Source organism: Bos indicus, chromosome 15 (assembly GCF_029378745.1).
Source record: "Bos indicus isolate NIAB-ARS_2022 breed Sahiwal x Tharparkar chromosome 15, NIAB-ARS_B.indTharparkar_mat_pri_1.0, whole genome shotgun sequence".
Lineage (NCBI taxonomy): Eukaryota > Metazoa > Chordata > Mammalia > Artiodactyla > Bovidae > Bos > Bos indicus.
Window position 1 is genome coordinate 17,423,245 of NC_091774.1, and position 22,835 is coordinate 17,446,079.

Consider the following 22,835-nt stretch of genomic DNA (forward strand, 5'->3'; position numbering starts at 1 on the left):
CATATAGTAAAAAAAGCATTTGTTCTCCTCTAGATATATAATATATAATTGGAAGTCCTTCTACAAATGTTTTCTCTTCCTTTAAAAGTACTGAGGAGAAAAAAATAATCAAGTCCAAATAAAATGACACTTTGGGAGCCATGAAGATGAGGTTAAAACTTCTAAAGATCTAAAAGAGAAGTTCATCTCAACCAGAAACAAGTTTCAGAGGCAGCAAAGAAACCCATTTCTTTTCTTACTACTTTTCTACACAACCCCTGTAAGGGGAAAAAAAGCCAGTTATGCTTGAGAATTGATGAAAATAGAGTATGTCATTAATCTTCTGAAAGCCTCACAGCCGCAGTGGCTCTTGGCAGTAAGTGTGTGCATATATATTAATTCTAATCTATTATCTACTCCATCCTTTTTTGTGGGATTTGGTTTAAATTATCTGAAGTTATTAATTTGTGTGTGTGTGTGTGCTTTTATCGAAGGTCTTCTTCAGGAAAGGAAAAGTCCTCCACTAGGCTGGTTTTTAGATGATGCCTTACAACTGTTTCTTCAGTGCTTAGTGTTTGATAAGGATTTTGCATCTGCAAAGCACATTTCTTATCAGCCCCATCTTGGCGCTCCTGCTCTCCACTGCAGAACCAGGCCACAGGAACGCATCTCACACCACAAGCAGCTTACCTAATTACATTAAACTGTATTTCATCGGTTGTGGAGCCCACGAGCCACCCAGCATCGTCAGCACAGGCAGCGGGAGCAGGAGTACCTGGAGGCCCGTGACCATGAGGGAACAGTACAGGAGCCTGGGCGTGAGGCACACTGTGCAAGGACACCACGGGTGGGTGAGCCTGAAGCTACTAATATGTAAAGAAATCTAAGCAGGGCTAATACTAAAGCTCCACTCATTCCTAAACTGCGATGCAGCACAGAAGACAGAACAAGAGTGACAGAAGAGTACTAGTCTGAGAATCAAGAGATCCAAGTTTTGATCTCAGCTTCACCTTCTAAACTGTATGTCTTTGGCCCTCAGTAGTAAGTTCCCTTACTATCCTTATCCTATATCTTTACAATCAGAACGAATAGCATAAGAATACTTTATACTCATATGGTATTTCAATGACTAGGAAGTACTATCATACACATGTTCTCTTTAGAATCTAACAACCCAATGTAATAAAAAGGTATGTAATAGTATGTCCTTACAAATGAAGAAAGCTGAGGTCAAAGGGTACTGCTCATGTACAAATGAGTGGAGAAGCTAAGAGTTAAGCTAACTTCTCCTCATTCATAGCCCAGGAAGAGTTGTGTGTGTGTGTGTGTGTGTGTGTGTGTGTGTGTGTGTGTGTATACATGCATACATATATATCATTTAATCATTGCCCATCAGAAATATAAAAAGGTTTTATAAATAAAATCTGATAAATAAAAAAATGTTTCACAGCATATAATCAAAATACTTTATAATAGAGATGAAGTTAGGAATAGAAGAAAGAAGACTGCATTAGGGTACAAAAGATCTAGCTTTAGATTTCAACTCAGCACCTTATGTCAATGGACATATCACAACCTCTCAGAACCTTAGTTTTCTCACCTATCTCACAATGACTTCTAGGAAATTAAATATAATAATGAATATAAGTATGCTTTATAAACTGTAAATAGATATATGGTGTTATTGTTATTAATGCAGAATTGCAGTTTCCTCTAGTTCAAACAACACAATCAATGGAAATTCAAACTATACTAGGCTATGTCCCAAAACAGAAAGTTAGAAGCTCCTATCATATATATATATATATATATATACACACATTTAACAGAGATTGTAACACATGATGGAACTTCTTCTCTGAGCAATTATTAACAATGCTACTTAGAACACAATAACATGACAATACATTTAAATTCAAATTATAATAATAGTTCTAGGTTACCTGAGTAGCATAAGATACTGTCTCAATGCCTTCATGTCTCAGCAAAGTATGCCTGGCTTTAATTTGTTTCCTTAAGAGTTTCTTCTCAGTTTTACTGAGTTTGTAATTACTTTGGTGGTTGCTATCCATGACAATCCTGGGGGAAAAAAGAAAGGACAAAATGTCAATCTTAGGAATCAGAAAGGGATAGTTATAATACTGTTCATGTATTTTATACTTTATAAATGTTTCTATGTGACAATTTTTAAACACCTACTATACTTTTCACCAACCAAGAGAAGTGAGAACAAACAGATGCATGGACAACAAAGGAATATTTAAGAAGGTAACAAAGAAGCAAGAACATCTAACAGCATCCCTGGTAGGTTCTACAAAACAGTCCGTGCTTTAGTGCTATTAAGTGGGCTGTTTTCCCATATCCAATCTCTTTATTTATGAAGTCATAAGTAAAATGCGCCAGACAAATCTCACATGTTCTTGTTATTGTTGTTCAGTCACTAAGTCGTATCCTACTCTTTGCAGCTTCATGGACTGCAGCACACCAGGCTTCCCTGTCCTTTACTTTCTCCTGGCGTTTGCTCAAACTCATGTCCACTGAGTCAGTAATGCCATCCAACCGTCTCATCCTCTGCTGCCCCCTTCTCTTCCTGCCCTCAGTCTTTCCCAGCATCAGGTTCTTTTCCAATGAGTCAGCTCTTTCCATCAGGTGGCCAAAGTACTGGAGCTTCAGCTTCAGCATCAGTTCTTTCAATAGTCAGGGCTGATTTCCTTTAGGATTGACTGGTTTGATCTCCTTGCTGTCCAAAGGACTCTAAACAGTGTTTTCCAGCATCACAATCCAAAAGCATCAATTCTTTGGCACTCAGCCTTCTTTGTGTTCCAACTCTCACATCCATACATGACTACTGGAAAAACCATAGCTTTGACTTTATGGACCTTTGTCAGCAAAGTGATGTCTCTGCTTTTGAATATGCTGTCTAGGTTTGTTATAGCTTTCCTTCCAAGGAGCAAGTGTCTTCCAATTTCATGGCTACAGTCACCATGTGCAGTGATTTTGGAGCCCAAGAAAATAAAAGCTGTCACTGTTTCCACTTTTTTCCCATCTATTTGCCATGAAGTGAAGGGACTGGACGCCATGATCTTAGTTTTTTGAATGTTGAGTTTTAAGCCAGCTTTTTCACTCTCCTCTTTTACCTTCATCAATATTAGGAAAGGAAAAAAAAAGAAACAAAACAAAAAATTCACAGTAGAATATACAGTATGATTCCATTATATAAAGTTCAAAATTCAAAAGTAAGCCATATGTTGTTCAGAAATACATATATAGCATAAAAGCAAGGAAATAATAAATACAAAGTACAGGAGAGAAGTTATTTCAGGGGAGAAGAGAGAACTACAATATGAAAGGGACACACAGAAGTATTAAAAGTATTTAAGCTAGGTGGTGGTTTAGGTGTTTATTTTATTATTTTTATAAACTCTGTATGTTAAATATTTGGTATCTATAACTGTCAAAATAACAGGTATAAGAAACCATAGAATTATGTTTTCACTTTTTAAAGATATGTCAATCAGTAAGTAGTTCCTGAGTGCTTTCCCCAAAAGGTCTTCACACTATCCAAATCAGCTCCCTGCACCATGTTTATTACAGAAGCCCGTTTTATAGCAAAATAAATACAGAATTTAACAAAATTTGTGATGTTTAATTTGTTGGCTTAATTCCTCCATCAGGATGTAAACTCCAGGAGAACAGGAATGCCAACACATAGCAGGTGCTCAATAAAAGTTTGTTAAAGGGATAAACAAATGATGAGTGAACACACACATGCCTACTTAAGGACTCAGCACTCTACAGCATACAAATTCAATACATGGTTTATGCTTTCAACACAGGTTTATAAGTTAGTTGAGGAAAACAGACAAACATTAAACAATGAAAGAATATGACATATCTTTAAGTAATTAAGTGTTAATGTTCTTTAAGAGTGATATAGAGACAAAAAAGATAAGATTGATGTTAACTGGAAAAGTTTGGGAGAACTTCAAAACAGAAGGGGACTTGAGATGAGTATCACAGGACAAGAAGATTACACAGTCATACGGAAGGGAAGGGATCCAGAGAGGCAATAAAGAACAGAAGCTAAAAACAGAAATGGATGTGTCTGGCAAAGACACTGAGTAGCGACATAATTTTTTAGAAGAGAGAATGCTGGCTGACCCACCAATTCCACTCTTCACCCACTTGAAAGCCTTCAAAGCTAGCAAACAAAATAAACTTATGAACTTAAATAAAATAATTTCAAAGTGGCTCTTAAAGAGTCAAAACTCTATTAGTTTTTATATACAGAATAAAAATGTTGAGACTACTGACAAAACGGCAGTAATCCAGCTTAAATAATACATGTAGCACATGAGACAGGAGGTAAGGCCAGTACAATAGGCGAGCTGGACAGCACAATAGGGAAATGAGAGGCAAGAGGACTTGCAATAATCCAGTTTAAGAAGTAGAAATGCTGTGTCTCATCCAGGGTAAAGGCTGTAGAAAGAAGGAAAAGGCAAACAGGGAGAGAGGGCAAAAGATAAGTTTTTTTAGGCTGTGATGACTACTCAATAGGCGGTGATGACTACTCAGACACGAGGAAGAGAAGAATCGGACTGGTGGCTCAGACAGTAAAGAATCTTGCAGGAGACCTGGGTTCAATCCCTGGGTCAGGAAGATCCCCTGGAGAAGCGAATGTCTACCCATTTCAGTATTCTTGTCTGGAGAATTCCACGGACAGAGGAGCCTGGTGGGCTACAGTCCACGGAGTCACAAAGAGTGAGATCGGACTGAGTGCCTATTACTTTCACTTTGACTTTACTAACAGGACAGAGTGAGTGACAGAGAGGCTACAGTAATATCATTCCCAATTCTGACCGCAAAGTCAGAGGACGGTCAGGAAGAGCAGATCAGTAAGGGGAAGTGATAAGTCAGATTTAGGATATCATACGTTTGAATTACTGGTGAGATACACAGTTTCAATATCTAGCTGGCAGGTGAAAATATAAAGTGGCAAAGGAGAAGAAATAGGGTTAGAAAGAAAGTTTCTGGAGTCATCATTAGACAAGAAGGAGATAGCTGAATATACATTTTTAACACTGCACTATTTGTTCTGTTTGTCCCCTTCCACTGGACTACGAGCTCTTTAATGACAAAAATTAAATATTTTTGTTTCCCCACAGCCTCCTCAGACAATATAACACAGTGTTTAGAGGTCGAAGTTCTAGTTCAAACCTCAGCTTTACCCTTTATTAGCTATCATGAACCTGTGTGAGTTACTAAGTTTTTTCTGTACTTAGGTTTCTTCACCTATAAAATAGGAATAAGAGTGCCTATTCGTGGCACATAACTCCATCCAAACCCTGCCCTAAAAAATGTGACCAAACTCTACCATGGTTTATAGTAGCATAAAGCCATATCTTAGGATGATCCCAGCTTCTCATTAAAATGAATGCCTGAACCTAGAGGTATATCAACAGATGAATGGATAAAGAAGCTGCAGTACCTATATACAATGGAATACTACTTAGCCATAAATAGAAACACATTTGAGTCAGTTCTAATGAGGTGGATGAACCTAGAGCCTATTATACAAAGTAAATCAGAAAGAAAAAAAAAAACAAATATTGTATTAATGCATATATATGGAATCTAGAAGGATGGTACTAACAAACTCGTTCACAGAGCAGCGATGGAGATGCAGACATAGAGAACAGATTTACGGACAAGAGTGGCGGAGAAGAGGAAGAGGGTGAGATAAATGGAAAGAGTAGCATGGATGCATCAGAGAAGGCAATGGGAACCCACTCCAGTACTCTTGCCTGGAAAATCCCATGGATGGACGAGCCTGGTAGGCTGTAGTCCATGGAGTCACTAAGAGTCAGACACAACGAGCGACTTCACTTTCACTTATCACTTTCATGCACTGGAGAAGGAAATGGCAACCCACTCCAGTGTTCTTGCCTGGAGAATCCCAGGGACGGGGGAGCCTGGTGGGCTGCCGTCTATGGGGTCGCACAGAGTCGGACACGACTAAAGTGACTTAGCAGCAGCAGCAGCAGCATGGATGCATATACACTAACGTATGTAAATAGATAACCAGTGGGAATTTGCTGTATGACTCAGGGAACTCAAACTGAGGCTCTGTAACAACTTAGAGGGGTGGAAATGGGTGGGAGACATGAGGGAGATTCAAGAAGGAGGCAACATATGTACACCTAAGGTGAATTCAAGTTGATGCATGACAGAAATCAAACCAATATTATATGCCAATCATCAATCAATTAAAAATAAGTATTTTTTTTTAAATGTTTGACTGAGAAAACTTAAAATGCTGCCAGGAAATTTTGCTATTTGTTCTAGCAACTCATAACAATGCCTCTGACCTTCCTTTTTTTTAAGGCACTTATTAAAAACAGCTTACAGTTGTGAACATGTATCAGTATCTCTTACAATTCAGAAGTTTTTCTCTCAAGGACCTGAGTGTTATTCTTTTGAAATGTATTTTGGGTTTGTTATGGTGTGCTTTTTTTTTTTTTTTGGCTGCACCATGTGGCTTGTGAGATCTTATTTCCCTGACCAGGGATTAAACCCATACCCTTAGCAATGAAAGCATGGAGTCCTAACCACTGAACTGGCAGGGAATTTCCCCTTTGAAATGTAATCATCAGGAAGCACAGGGCCTCTATGACCGTCTTTGTGACAGGATGGAATCCTAACTTTGATAACTGCCAGCTAACAAACAGGTGGCCTAAGTGCATTTCCACTGACCAACTCTACTGAGCTGGTACATCAGGAAGATCCCCTGGAGACAGAAATGGCAACCCATTCCAGTATTCTTGCCTAAAGAATCCCATGGACAGAGGCGCCTGCGGGGCTACCGCCCATGCGGTCACAAAGAATCACACAGGACTGAGAGACTAACACTCTCACTTTCACTCTACTGAGCACCCCACACACCCTAAGCACTTACAAACAAATTGGAGCAGAGCTTAGCTCTTTCCCCTACTGTCCATAATTACCTAAATAAAATCTGTTTTCACTATTTTAACTAATGTCTGGCTGTGCTATCTCTGACATAATTTCATAACTTTCTTAAATGACTACATATGTCTGTTACTAAATTACTGTTAATTTCCAGAAGAGCCAGATGAGACTGGTTTAAAGACCAAGAAAAGCTGAGGGGGCCTCAAAGAATTATCTTATTGCCATTCCATTCCAAGATCACCATTTTTGCAGTCAGCAATGAAGAATGGGGATGAATCTACTAAGAGTTTTTTTCTAAATATGTTACATGAGCAAAGACTGCAAAGTGGAAGAAATGAGAAAGAAAAGAATCTGAATACATTGTTTTAAGTCTGACACTAAGAGTCACCAGCAGATGGAGCCTCATAATCACATTTCTGGTATCCCCTTTCCCTTCTTCCCTCAGTCAGGCAATAGTACTACATGTGAAGACAGGTCTGAGTCCCCTTAACAAGGAAAAGACTGATACCAGCTGCTGAGACCTGGAGGGGCCCCTTTCTAACAAGGCCAATTCCCTGGCCAAGGAATTTCCACTACTGCACAAAGGTGTGCACATGCCTTGCCATGTTATGGGACTGTTATGGGATGTGACAAGAGCAAGGTCACTATTTTATGAGAATATTAGCCATGCTGTGTCTGGCCTAAGCACACTCCCCATAGGATAATAAGAATTTTGAGATCGCATCTGGTCTGTAAGAAAGTTTAACCCCAATACATTCTATTGGATACTGCCCTAAGTGGAAATAATAATATATGTCTTATGGTCTCCTTGAATAAGAGCCTATAATGAACCAAGTAGTATAGACAAATGTTCCTGTGCTTGTACATAAATTAAATTAATAGCAAAGATTGGAAACAATTTGAGGCTTGGCTATAAAGTATATAGTACAGATATACAAATTACACATACAAATTTCTAGGACATACACATTATCAGTAATATGGGTTGACTCAAGGAAGGGAAAATAGGTAGACTGGGTACAGGAATGAGAAGGAGTGAAAGCTCCTCTTTTGCAACTTTTCAATTTAGTAGCTATTCAAATTGCATTATCAATTTTAAAAGGGGGAAAAAATGATTAGCAAAAACTGACCCCATCACTTGTCATATCACTTCACTTTAATTCTTTGAAGAACAACTACTCTATCTTTTTTAATGCCCTCTTTAATGTGTTTATTCTGTTTTCCTCCTTTAACTTACTAAAATGGAAGAAAAGCTATAACAAAGATGACTCGTTGGAAAAGAGCCTGATGCTGGCAAAGACTGAGGGCAAGAGGAGAAGGGGACAACGGAGGATGAGATGGTTGGATGGCATCATCGATTCAATGTATAAGAGTTTGAGCAAAACTTATACAAAAGTGAAGGGCATGGTAGCCAGGAATGCTGCAGTCCACGGTGTCGCAAAATCAGACACCACTGAGCAACTGAACAACAATAAAATGATAGTAGAGATTTTTGTCTGTATTATTCACCCTGTAACACCCAGCACCTAGAGCAGGACCTAGCACATAGTAGCCAATCGATAAACTCTTACTGAGTAAGCCTAAACTTACTGAATTTGCCATCTTACGTTCTAAACCTCTTCTTCAGAATTGAGTTTGGTGGCCCTCTTCAATGTTTTCATTAATATATGATGTGCAACTATATCCCTGCATTTTCACATCATATTATAACTACTTTGTTGTGTGCTGCGTTCACCCAGAAGGCTGTCGCCTAATTGAAGGCACAGAATTTGAGTGTCTGGCATTCAGAAAGTACACAGTAAATATTTGCTAAATGAAATCAGCCAAAACTATTGGCTCACACTACGAAAAGCACAAGAGTCTCAGGGATTACTCAAAAAAAGGGCATAGGAAGATACGGCAACCCACTCCAGTGTTCTTGCCTGGAGAATCCCAGGGACGGCGGAGTCTGGTGGGCTGCCATCTGTGGGGTCGCACAGAGTCGGACACGACTGAAGCGACTTAGCAGCAGCAGCAGCAGACCACCAGCAACACTCTCGTCACTGCACTGGCAGGAATCAGAAAAACTCAAGCTAACACCACAGACCAATACTCCCCAGATTACAATCGCTTGTCTCCAAACCCTCCAAAAAGACTGACACAGGCACCACGGGAGCACATGCACCTCAAACTCTAACAGAACCACTCAACGCACAGACACCCTACTGCCCACGGACAATCCCTCCTCTCCCTGGTGAGGTCCGAAGCTCATGCGGCAGAAACAGGACACCGGAAAAGGCAACAAGGGAAAGCGGAGATATGCAGCCTTCGTTCCGACCAATAAGAAGTACCACAAATCTCCACCTTGGCTCAGGAGCGGTTCTCAGCAAACGAGAGCTCTCTCCTTCGCCAAGTTCTCCCACTCTAACACAGAAAACCGAGACGGATATTCTCACACAACTCACCCGGGCGCCGCCATGTTGGAGAAAAACTGCACTACATTTCCCATGAGCCTTGTGGGCGATGAACGGCGCTCCCAGAATCCCTTTCGCCTCCCAGAACCTAGCTAAAACTGTCTCTGCCAAGAGTGTTTAATTACTGAGTTGCCTCCTGTCCGGTCCAGTGAAAATTACGTTGTCTTTTGAGGGGGTGTAGTAAGCGTTGTGAGTGCAGCTTACTTGGAGTAGCTTCCCAAATGGACATGGTCAAACAGGTTTGTGTCCCTCGGGCCCTGATTAGTACCCACCTCCTCCTTGGACTGCGTGCATCTTTCTTCCTGAGTCTTATTAGGGGTATGGGTGGGGACTCTGGAGTCTAAAAGATGACTTGCAAGGACAAGAGAGAGGGAGGTGACTATGTATGAAGGTGTCCGGGAAATGATGAATACCACAGAAAGATGTGTGGAAGAATGTTGAGGGAGGTAAGACAGGAAAGATGGGTTGTCCTATATAATGGAAGACTTTACACCATTCTGTTGTGTAGGCCTAAGGGGATCCCTGAAAGGGACTAATATGACCAGAGCTTCTGGTGGGAGGTAGGAAGAGAGACTAAAAGAAGACTAGGTACAGGCTATTGCAGTGCTGAAGTGAAAAGGGAAAAGATTTGGTAACAGATCAGAAATAAAAGATACCAGGAGATGATGATGATTAGCTATTGTTTCTGCTGTAATGTTATTTGTGTGATGTGAATGTATTATAACCATTCTGCTTGCATTGATTATGAGCTGTGTAAGTGCAGGGAAGGAAACTTGGGAGTAGAAAAGAAATTACTTCCTTATGGTGCTGCTGCTGCTGCTAAGTCGCTTCAGTCGTGTTCGACTCTGTGCGACCCCATAGACGGCCGCCCACCAGGCTCCCCCGTCCCTGGGATTCTCCAGGCAGGAGCACTGGAGTGGGTTATGGTGCTGATGTGGTGCCCCCATTTGCACCATACCACAGTGGACTATCAAGAAAACTTAGGTTGGCTTCCCAGGAAAAGTGGCATTAATAAGAGTGTTGTTGAGTGGATGAATGATTTATATGGAGAAAAAATTAAAAGGAAAGAACAAGATGCAAAGGCAGATAGGCAGCCACTGCGATAGTCCAGTAAAAAAGAGGGTGAGGCTAAAACTGAATAGCAAAAGGGAAGAGGTAACATCAAGCTAAAGATACCAAATCAAGCTGATATTGCACTTTGCAAACTACTGTAGAGGGCATAAGAGAAAACATGTTCAATTTTCACATTGCATTCTTGCTTCTGCTCTACTGGATGTTCAAACAGACAAACAATAACAACAGCAAAAGGCACATACCACTAGGACTTTCTGTGATGACTCAAAGGCTTGAGTTGCCTGGTATGCTACCCACTAGTGACATCTGACTTTTGAGCATTTCAAATGTAGCTAGTACAACTAAGGAACTAAGTTTGATTTTTTAACTAATTTAAATGTAAAGAGCTAGCTGCTGCTGCTGCTAAGTCGCCTCAGTCGTGTCTGACTCTGTGCGACCCCAGAGACAGCAGCCCACCAGGCTCCCCCATCCCTGGGATTCTCCAGGCAAGAACACTGGAGTGTGTTGCCATTTCCTTCTCCAGTGCATGAAAGTGAAAAGTGAAAGTGAAGTCGCTCAGTCATGTCCAACTCCTAGCGACCCCATGGACTGCAGCCCACCAGGCTCCTCCGTCCTTGGGATTTTTCAGGCAAGGGTACTAGAGTGGGGTGCCATTGCCTTCTCCGAAGAGCTAGCTAGCTAGCTAGTGGACAAAATATGACATTATGTCCTGCTAACCAATTTCAGTTTATTTCATCTCTATATCCACTCTGCTTGATGGTACTGGAGCTTTTAAAACTTGAATTTCTTAGCCTCTGTGAAACAACTCCTAGTTTTCTTTACACTTTTTGATCACTTGTTTTCAGAGTTTTTCACTAGCTTCTCTCTCTTTCCATGATTAAATGCAGGCAATCCTTCGTGTTTTGTGTTTGACCCTTTTATCTACAATCTCCCTGTCTGCCTCTTCAACAGATTTGTGAATCTTCTCCTAATTTTTATCTTCAATCCTTTCTTCCCTTTAGGAGGCAGTTTGATTTAGTAAAAACAATATGAACACTGGAGCGTGTGACCTGAAGTAGAAATTGCAAAATAACATTTGCCATTTCAATCAATGGGGATTGATGTAACAATTTGACTATCAAATAGAAAGTAGCTATTAGTGGTTGTTCATTCCTTTTCTACCCTCCTGATCCTGAGTTATAGACCCAAATTTCCAACCACTTGTTGTCCATCCATTCCTCCTTAAAAAAAAGTAGATACATATATATATATATATATATATATATATTTTTTTTTTTTTTGGCCACTCCTCATGGCATGAGGGATCTTAGTTTCCCAACCAGGGATCAAACCCCAGGCCCCTGCAGTGAAAGTGCCAAGTCCTAACCACTGGACTGTCACAGAAACCCAATACAGAAAAAAATTTTCATTCAAAGACAGCCAATCCAAAAAGTGGTACTGGGAAAACTGGACAGCTACATGTAACAGAATGAAACTAGAATGCTGTCTAACACCATACACGAAAATAAATTCAAAATGGAGTCAAGATTTTAAATGTAGGGCCAAAAATTATAAAACTATTAGAGGAAAAGATGTTCAATATCACTCATCATTAGAGAAATGCAAATCAAAACCACAATGAGGTGACACACAGTCATAATGGACATCATTTAAAAATCTACAAACAATAAATGTTGGAGAGGGTGTGGAGAAAAGGGAACCCCCTTGCACTGCTGGTGGAAACGTAAACTGATACAACCACTATGGAGAACAGTATGGAGATTCCTTAAAAAACTAATTATAGAACTACCATATCACCCAACAATTACATTACTGGGCATATACCCTGAAAAAACCATAATTGAAAGAAATGCATGCACCCCACTGTTCATTCAGCATTTTTTTTACAATAACTAGGACATGGAAGCAACCTAGATATCATTCAACAGATGAATGGATACAGAAGTTGTGGTACATATATACAATGGAATATCACTCAGCTGTAAAAAGAATGTATTTGAGCCAATCTTTGTGAGGTAGATGAACCTACAGCCTGTTGTATAGAGTGAACTAAGTCAGAGAAAGATAAATATTGTATATTAATGCATGTATATGGAATCTAGAACAATAGTATGGATGAACCTGTTTGCAGGGCAGCAATGGAGATACAGACATAGAGAATAGACTTGTGGACACAGTGGGGAAGCAGAAGGTGGGGAGAATTGAGAATAGCATGGAAACGTATACTTCACCATATGTAAAACAGATAGCCAGTGGGACTCTGCTGTGTAACACACAGAGCTCAACTCAGTGAGCTGTGGCAACCTGGGTGGGATAGGATGGGAGGTGGGAGGGAGGTTTATGACGGAAGGGACATATGTATACCTGTGGTTGATTCATGTTAATGTATGGCAGAAACCAGCACAATATTGTAAAGCAATTATCCTTCCATAAATTTTTTTTTAATTTTTTATTCAGTACTTTTTATACAAGCCCTTATCTTTTGCTCAGAATATTGCATGGATCATTTTTCCCAGAGATTACTCCCTGAAGTGATTTCCAGCTACATTAAGACCCTGATTTATTCATTGTATAACTTCGGTGTCTTCCATAGTCTTGTAATAACAGAAATTCAATAAATGTTGAACTGAAAAGAAACCTAATTTGAAGATAGAATTCATTTTTACCTGAGCCAAAAGCTTTACACAGTGATTTACAATAATTTTTCAAAGGTATTAAACGCTTACTTAATAACTTACCTTAGTAAAACCCATTCTCAATTTCATGATAGGTGAGACTAGTGCAGAGGTTGGCATGATCTTTCCATAAAGGCCCATATAATAAACTCTCAGCTTTGTGGCCACATATGGTCTCTGGTCAGATATTCCTGTTGTTGTTGCGGGGTCGGGGAGAGGGCCACAAGTACAAATGCTTTAAGAATATGAAAACCTTTTGGACCTCCCTGTTAGTCCAGTGGTTAAGACTTTACCCTCCAAATGCAGGGGCACAGGTCCCACCCCTGGTCAGGGAGAATCCCACATGCCATGTGGCACAGCCAAAAGCAAGAATATGAAAACCCTTCTTAGCTGCCTGGCTTATGCCAGCAGGATTTGGCTCATGGCTGTAGTTTGCTGACCCCTAGATCCTCTTTCCTGGACTCCATAATCCTGAATACAGTCTCAAGGTTAAGCTAAGATTGGCACCACAATCTGAAGACCCTTATTACAAATTATAGTATAAATGAATTTAATCAGATTAGTCAATTACTACATTTTACAGTGTAGTAAAGTAGAGATCTGTCCCACAGCAGAGTTCCAAAAACTAGGGATACGAGCAACATGTCATTTAGAATTGCTTTTAGTTGCTAGTGACAGAAAACTGAAATGACTGCTTGTAAACAAATAGTTATTTTTCCTCAAATGACAAGCTATCCAGACAAAAAGCAGTCACTGGCACTGGTTCTGCTATTCTAAAATATCATCAAGAGGATCTAGGTGGTTTCTAGTCTCCTGCTCCACCATCCTTAGTATGTTGAGTTTATCTTCATTCTTGATGTCCCCTGGTTACAAGGTAGCTGCTGCCACTCTAGACACCTTGTCCACCCTCCCCCACACACTAGCATCTCTAGCTGGGTACAGTAAGCCGAGTCTCCATCTTTTCATCTAGGAAATGGAATCTCCCTCATTTCTTTGACTACATATGGCTTACATATAATATTATGCATGATAATGGACACCCAGAGATATCCACACTCTAATCCTGGGAACTTGTGAATATGCAGATATAATAAAGTTTGCAGAACTTTAAGAAGATTATCCAGGGACCCAATATAACATGATTCCTTAAGAGCAAAACATTTACCAAAGCTGGAGCTAGAAGAGATCAAGCAGAAGAAGTCAAAAAAGTTTCAACTGTGAAGGATTCAACACACTTCTACTTTCTGAGATGTAATGGTCCATCTGCAAAGACTGAAGAGAGGCTCCTATGAGCTAATAAGAAAATGGGGACCTCAGTCCTACAACCACAAGGAACTAGTTTCTACCAACAAACTGAAAAGTGTGGAAGCAGACCCTTTCCAGAGCATTTTCATAAGAGCTCAGCCAGTCAACACCTTGATTCTGTCCTTAAAAAACTCACAGCAGAGAGACCAAGCAAGCTAACCCAAACTTCTGGCCTTTGTAACAGTGAAATAACAAATTTGTGATAATTTTTTACATCAGCAATAGGAAACTCTTATTACACATGCTTATTCCAGACCAATCATTAGCTAAAGGGAGGGGAATTACCATGACTACTTTAAGCTAGTGATGATTAATTCTGAGGGGCTGGTATGAGGCCCATACTCCCTGAGATTAAGAGGCCTGGATACTATATCTGGAGAAAAATAAAATTAGGAGTCTATTAGCAAGAAAATGGCACCCCACTCCAGTACTCTTGCTTGGAAAATCCCATGGACAGAGGAGTATGTTGGGCTGCAGTCCATGGGGTCGCTGGGAGTCGGACACGACTGAGCGACTTCACTTTCACTTTTCACTTTCATGCATTGGAGAGGGAAATGGCAACCCACTCCAGTGTTCTTGCCTGGAGAATCCCAGGAACGGGGGAGCCTGGTGGGCTGCCGTCTACGGGGTCGCACAGAGTCGGAAACAACTGAAGTGACTTAGCATAGCATAGCAAGAAAAAAATAAGAGAACATCTGTTGGATAGACAGTTAACAGCATGCTCCATTGGGGGTTCAAAATTTCATTTGGCTGTATTATCATAATATGGTCTATCTCAAAACCTAAGAGAAAAGGATGCTAGAAAGAAGAGTACTCTCATCAACTAATAAATATTCAAACGTAGCATTCTAATAGTTATTATATTTCATTCAAGATTCCTCACTCAGAAAACACTGAAAATGTTCCCAAAGCCTTGAAAATTGTTAATATTTATTATGGTTCCAAAATATGATTTCACTACAGCTTCAAATTCAATTCCTAGGACTTCCCTGGTGGTCCAGTGGTTAAGAATATGCCTGCCAACACCTGGGAAATAGGTTTGATCCCACATGCCACGTGGCAACTAACAAGAAAAGCCACTAAATGAGAAACCTCCACACAGCAACTAGAGAGTAGCCCTCACTTACTGCAGCTAGTATATTGTCAGCCTGCTTATTTAACTTATATGCAGAGTACATCATGAGAAACGCTGGGCTGGAGGAAGCACAAGCTGGAATCAAGATTGCCAGGAGAAATATCTATAACCTCTGATATGCAGATGACACCACCCTTAAGGCAGAAAGTGAAGAAGAACTAAAGAGCCTCTTGATGAAAGTGTAAGGAGAGTGAACAAGTTCGCTTAAAGCTCAACATTCAGAAAACGAAGATCATGGCATCCAGTCCCATCACTTCATGGCAAATAGATGGGGAAACAGTGGAAATAGTGACTGACTTTATTTTTGGGGGCTCCAAAATCACTACAGATGGTGATTGCAGCCATGAAATTAAAAGATGCTTACTCCTTGGAGGGAAAGTTATGACCAACCTAGACAGCATATTGAAAAGCAGAGACATTACTTTGCCAACAAGGTCCATCTAGTCAAGTCTATGGTTTTTCCAGTGGTCATGTATGGATGCGAGAGTTGGACTATAAAGAAAGCTGAGCGCCAAAGAATTGATGCTTTTGAACTGTGGTGTTGGAGGAGACTCTTGAGAGTCCCTTGGACTGCAAGGAGATCCAACCAGTCCATCCTAAAGGAGATCAGTCCTGGGTGTCCATTGGAAGGACTGATGCTGAAGCTGAAACTCCAATACTTTGGCCATCTGATGCAAAGAGCTGACTCATTTGAAAGGACCCTGGTGCTAGGAAGGATTGAGGGCAGGAGGAGAAGGGAACGACAGAGGATGAGATGATTGGATGGCATCACTGACTCAATAGACATGGGTTTGGGTGGACTCCAGGAGTTGGTGATGGACAGGGAGGCCTGGCATGCTGCAGTTCATGGGGTCGCAAAGAGTTGGACGCGACTGAACTGAACTGAACTGCAACTAGAGAAAATCTGCACACAGAAACAAAGACCCAGCCAAGTCAAAAAAAGAAGTTCAAAAAAATTCAATTCCTATACTTCACTTATGAGATTGCTAATTTCCCCTCCTCCATCTACCCCCCACTGCATACCATCTGTTTTTTTCTACTTCCTGTATTTCCCCCTCTGTCCTTAGTGACAAGTGTGTTCATTTTGCTTTTTTCTTTTTCCTATTTTTGATTTTTAAAAAACATTTTTATTTCTCAGTCTTTCCTCTCCACTTATTTCATCAATCCTGGATAACTGACAAATTTATACGAAATTTACTTTCCAAACTTCACCTTCTCTGCTGCATCCTTGGATTGCTGGCTTCTTGAAACTCCATCAAGAACGTATTATTTAAAACCACTTGATGTTCATTGTGACATTTTGAGGACTGAATGCATTATTCATTGCTATAGTGATGAAAATTCAATGAAAAGTTTGCAGTTTTATAAGTCATATGATGAAAGTATTGCCATGCAGTAACAGAGGCAAAAGTAATAAAAAAAGAAAAGGGGCCAGTCTTTAATATGTAATACAAAACATAAGATTCTGCTTGGAGGATTGTGTTTTGGTCCATTGCAAAATATGTTAGCTATAAAGTATTGACCAACTCCCACCACCACCCCTTCCCCACAAAATGGTTAATTCTTGATGCTGAAAAATTGCTTACTTCCAGAATATTTTTCTGCAACATATTTTTCAAGTAGAAGAGAGTAAAAACATAACAGATATAGGGTTTTCCTAGTGGTTCAGTGGCAAAGAATCTGCCTGCCAATGCAGGAGACACAGATTCAAGAAGATCCCACGTGCTGTGTAGCAACTAAGTCCATGGGTCACAACTAGTGAGTCTGTGCTCTAGAGCCCAGGAGTCACAACAGTTTGCCCACATGCCTCAACTACTGAAGCCCTCATGTCCTAGAACCCGTGCTCTGCAAAAAGAGAAGTCACCACACTGAGAAGACTGAAACCTGTGACTAGAGAGCAGTGCCCACTCACCACAGCTAGAGAAAAGCCAGTGCAGCAACAAAGACCCAGCACAGCCAAAAATAAGTTGTAAAAAAAAGAGAGAGAGAGAGATAATTCAGGGTGCAGGAAAATCTTTAGAGTGGCCAAAGGAGTAGGATTTATGATTTTTTTAAGTTATGATAAAACAATTTCTGTAATGTTTGTCTTTACAAGAAAAAATTTCTCTTAAAAATATATAAACAATTCATTTTAAAATGTCTACCTGCTTTAATGGCTTCATACTATCATTAATCTCTCAAAGACCCCAAAATACAAAGATACTTGCCCAGAGAGGGCAATTTCATCATTAACTATCCTGGGTATAAATCCATATTTCATATAATCTTTATAATCAGTTCTACTTTGGGGAGACTTGCTAGAGCTGATTAGGTGACCTTAACTTTTACTTACATGATGACTGAGACCTCTTATTAGGAGCATCCATTTTGCCACTTTCTGTTGGTTATTTGTGCTTAGATTATGATCTTCATCTTCACTGCAGAGAATTTACAGTTTTCTAACTCACTTGTCCATTTTGCAGAAATAGTTTGGGGGTTATATAAGCATTTACCATGGAATCATAAGTTATTTTATCTGCTTCCACTTCATTCTCCTCATGTCAGCTACTTACATTCACACCAATCTACAAATGTGTGCAACTGCTGCTAAGTCACTTCAGTCGTGTCTGACTCTGTGCGACCCCAGAGACGGCAGCCCACCAGGCTCCCCCATCCCTGGGATTCTCCAGGCAAGAACACTGGAGTGAGTTGCCATTTCCTTATCCAATGCATGAAAATGAAAAGAGAAAGTGAAGTAGCTCAGTCGTCTTCAACTCTTAGCGACCCCATAGACTGCAGCCCACTAGGCTCCTCCATCCATGGGATTCTCCAGGCAAGAGTACTGGAGTGGGATGCCATTGCCTTCTCCACTACAGATGTGTACTGAGGATTAAATCGTGTAATATTTTAAAGCATTTATTAATACAGCAATGCCTAGCATAGAGGAGTCCAAACATGTTATATAATAATGCTAATGATAATAGTCAGTATCTCACACATAATTGTATGCTCATCTGGTATTTATTTTAAAAAAACCTCAGAGAATTGAAAAACTTGTCTACATGCTGGAAAATCTACACTGCCTTGCCCACCTCACTTCTGGTGCTCCCAATAAACCATGAGAACTAACCTCATTGGTTCCTCTAAGACAAAATTCAGCACTGTGTTATATTTTCTCCACTAAAAATACATAATATCCCAAAAGGCTTTCCCTGCCTGCCAGGCACAAGAATCATGTCTTGCTTAAAGCAAAGCAGGGAGGGGCCAGAGGCAGCCTCCCTGCCTGCGAACTCCCACTCTAATGTCTTCTTTTAGAGCACTTCTTAAAATCTGTGACATGTGACAATCAGACATGCAGATATAATGAAACCCCCGGTATACTAAATGTGAGTAGAGATTAACTTGATAGGTAGAATTCCAACACATTTTCCCAGATAACCTAAGCTGTGCACACTGCACATCAGAGGCCTGCACTTGAGCTTATGTCTCAAAGGATGGTCCTCAGACTAGTTGCATCAGAATCACTGCAATACTTGCAAAAACACCGAGGTCCATACCCCGTTAGATATAATAAATCAGCTAAAATCAATATATGTTTTAGTAGTTTCTCTGAACCCCAGTGAATTATAGTGTCTGTTTCAAAATCTCTGGGGCCAGCACCCAACCATCTTCTTGCTTAACAAGCAGTCTTGCTTCTAACCATTGAAGAAAATTATCAACATAGAGCTCTTAAAAATCTGTTCCAGAGTAACAAACTGTCAAGTTTCTAATGTATTTTGAATTTTTATTTCAGATGAAATGTAATTTTATAAGGTTCAAGGGACCAAGAAGATACAGACGATACAGTGCTCAGATTATCAAATTATTAAAGAACCCATATGTGGGGAAATTAACAAGATGGCACCAGTCAGGTTCTCTCACCCCACGCTCTCATGCCCTCTCACCCCATGTTCTGTAAACAGTAACTCTGCATGCTTATGTAACAGCTGAGATCACTTATAGCATAGTGCTTGCCCATCATGAGGTACTCTCTTGGCCACAGGCTACTTTTGTTTGGAAAGCATACATAAGCTTCAACTGAAAAGCCCTGGGGGCTGCTGCATGGAGGCTACATTGGAGGAGCGTCATGGTTATGTTATATGAGGTTATGGTACGGCTACATTATGGTTATGTTATGGTTTTGTATGGCTGCTGTTACAGCTGCTGCATCAGCCCAGAGAGAGGCTGTATTATGGCTGCCATGCCAGCCAAGAGAGAATAAATGTGCTGCTGTTCCTACAGTGCCTCAAGTCTTCTTCCAGCCTCTTAGCTCAAGCTTTTCCTACCCTGGGTTCAAAGAACAGTGTGAACAGTAAGACAATGGGCATTATGAACAGGATCAATGACACACCATAAAATTATCTTAAAATAATTCTAATTATTGACATTTCCATATCTCATTTTACAGATAAAGCAACTTAAAAGACAAACTGTATAAACTATTTAAGTAGGAAATAGTTTTTAAGACTGATTTACATTCATGTCTGTGCTCTTATATGAATAAAAGGGCACAGTTTTATAAGTTAAAACATATCTATCTACAGCTACATTTTTGTGAGGTATTAAATACTATACTTAGGAGAAGGCAATGGCTCCCCACTCTGGTACTCTTGCCTGGAAAATCCCATGGACAGAGGAGCCTGGTAGGCTGCAGTCCATGGGGTCGCTAAAGGACACGACTGAGCGACTTCACTTTCATGCATTGGAGAAGGAAATGGCAACCCAGTTTAGTGTTCTTGCTTGGAGAATCCCAGGGACGGGGGAGCCTTGTGGACTGCCGTGTATGGGGTCGCACAGAGTCGGACACAACTGAAGCAACTTAGCAGCAGCAGCAGCAGCAAATATTATACTTAACATACTTTATTATTTAATCCTAGAAAACACAACCCTGGGAATAAATTTTATGTCCTCAATTTGACAAATATGGAATCTGAGGCTCAGCGAAGTTAAGCAACTTCTCCTAGATCACATAATTAATAGTAGAAGAAGGACTCCAGCCCAAAGCTCTGCCTCTTTTCTAATTGCAATCTTTATGCTCAGGAACACCATTGCAGAGAAAATGTCTGATATTTTAAAGTCTATCCAAAGCTATGATTCAAATATAGACATGATAAATGAAAAAATGTTTTATTTAAATGTTGCATTTCTTAAGCAAACACATGCAGAAATAATTTACACAGTATAACTTTAAACCTTCAATAAATATAGTGTACCCAGAGTCTCACAAGCTGGAAACAAGATTGTTGGGAGAAATATCAATAACCTCAGATATGCAGATGACACCACCCTTATGGCAGAAAGTGAAGAGGAACTACAAAGCCTCTTGATGAAAGTGAAAGAGGAGAGAGAAAAAGTTGGCTTAAAGCTCAACATTCAGAAAACTAAGATCATGGCATCCAGTCCCATCACTTCATGGCAAATAGATGGGGAAACAGTGGCTGACTTTATTTTTCTGGACTCCAAAATCACTGCAGATGGTGATTGCAGCCATGAAATTAAAAGACGCTTACTCCTTGGAAGGAAAGTTATGACCAAACTAGACAGAGTATTAAAAGCAGAGACATTACTTTGCCAACAAAGGTCCGTCTGGTCAAGGCTATGGTTTTTCCAGTGGTCATGTATGGATGTGAAAGTTGGACTGTGAAGAAAGCTGAGTGCTGAAGAACTGATGCTTTTGAACTGTGGTGTTGGAGAAGATTCTTAAGAGTCCCTTGGACTGCAAGGAGATCCAACCAGTCCATTCTAAAGGAGATCAGTCCTGGGTGTTCTTTAGAAAGAATGATGCTAAAGCTGAAACTCCAGTACTTTGGCCATCTCATGCAAAGAATTGACTCATTGGAAAATACTCTGATGCTGGGAGAGATTGGGGGCAGGAGGAGAAGGGGACAACAGAGGATGAGATGGCTGGATGGCATCACCAAATCAATGGACGTGAGTTTGAGTGAACTCCAGGAGTTGGTGATGGACAGGGAGGCCTGGAGTGCTGCAGTCCATGGGGTTGCAAAGAGTCAGACACGACTGAGCAAATGAACTGAACTGAACCCAGAATCTTATTTGAAAGCTTAGATGCTTTATTATTAATTTCCAAAAAAGACAAGCAGCATTAATTGTCTTGTTTTCTTTTGTTGTTTCAGTTTGTGTCATAAATGATTGGCTGTCACCATTTTCTCAACCAATTTGAAATCATAGCTTCAGGGACCATGTTGGTTAGTAGAAAGTTAACTAGACCTAGAATTTAACTAGATCTTTCCAACATCTCTAAGAAACCTGTTGACATTCTCAGAATGAGAAATTAATAATTAGCATTGATTATGGAACTCTTCATGAAATCTAAACATAATAGGAATAACTTTGAAAAATCATATGAAACAAGAAACTTAGTGAAACTGAATTATTGAGGCAATAATAAAGGTAGACCATGATCTCAAGTTAAAATGTTTTCCATGCCTGTGAAAATAATTGCTTGGGGTTTATGAGTCTCTGACAGATTTCTTATGCTTCTATTACAAATTCCTCCATAGTTTTGAATGCTCTTCCAATTTATAGTCCAATGACTATAAATAGTATCATGACAGTGGCTTCATGTTGTTGTGGCTAAGTTTTGTCTGACTCTTTGTGACCTCATGGACTGTAGCCCACCAGGATCCTCTGTCCATGGGATTTCCCAGGCAAGAATACTGAAGTGGGTTGCCATTCGCTTCTCCATGGGATCTTCCTGACTGAAGGATCTAACCCACGTTTCCTGCATTGGCAGGTAGATTCTTTACCACTGAGCCACCTGGGAAGCCCAGAATAATGTTAATTGGTTCTAATCTGACCCAAGGATGTTGAGGTGGGTAAGGTAATTAAACAAGCCTTGGATGAGAGTTCAGGAAACAAAAGGAGTTAGTGACAAATTGTTAAAGAAATGGAATCTAGAACCTAAGGAACTATACTAAGCTCATAGCCATATTCCTTTAATATAGCAGGCACTTTTGATCAGGAGATAGCAATAGTGGAAGCAGGAACTTGCAGAAACAAAAGAGATACCAATAGTATTTGGAAGTCAGGAACTTGCCTCAAAAGTTCCATAATCACCAAAGTCTTCTGGCTGACATGGAGGCCTTTAGGAAGTTCCACTTCACTGAAGTGATCCCAGATATTCTCCCATTTAAAGAACAAATAGAAATCTAAGTACTAAAATCAAATTAGGAGTAGTGAACAACTGTTATCAAGCCATGGTAGCAA

General features: G+C 40.1%; 1 protein-coding gene across 2 annotated transcripts in view; it reads right to left on the minus strand.

The window, feature by feature from the left end:
- Positions 1-9,428, minus strand: part of ALKBH8 (alkB homolog 8, tRNA methyltransferase) — a 131,207-nt gene extending 121,779 nt beyond the window's left edge. For both annotated transcript variants that reach the window (XM_070803360.1, XM_019975604.2), the window contains exons 1-2: positions 9,393-9,428; positions 1,923-2,058 (exon numbers count right to left, since the gene is read on the minus strand). In XM_070803360.1, coding sequence (XP_070659461.1) covers positions 1,923-2,058; positions 9,393-9,406 — 150 coding nt within the window. In that variant the 5' untranslated portion in view covers positions 9,407-9,428. The remainder of the gene's footprint in view (positions 1-1,922; positions 2,059-9,392) is intronic.
- Between the last annotated feature and the right edge of the window lie 13,407 nt (positions 9,429-22,835).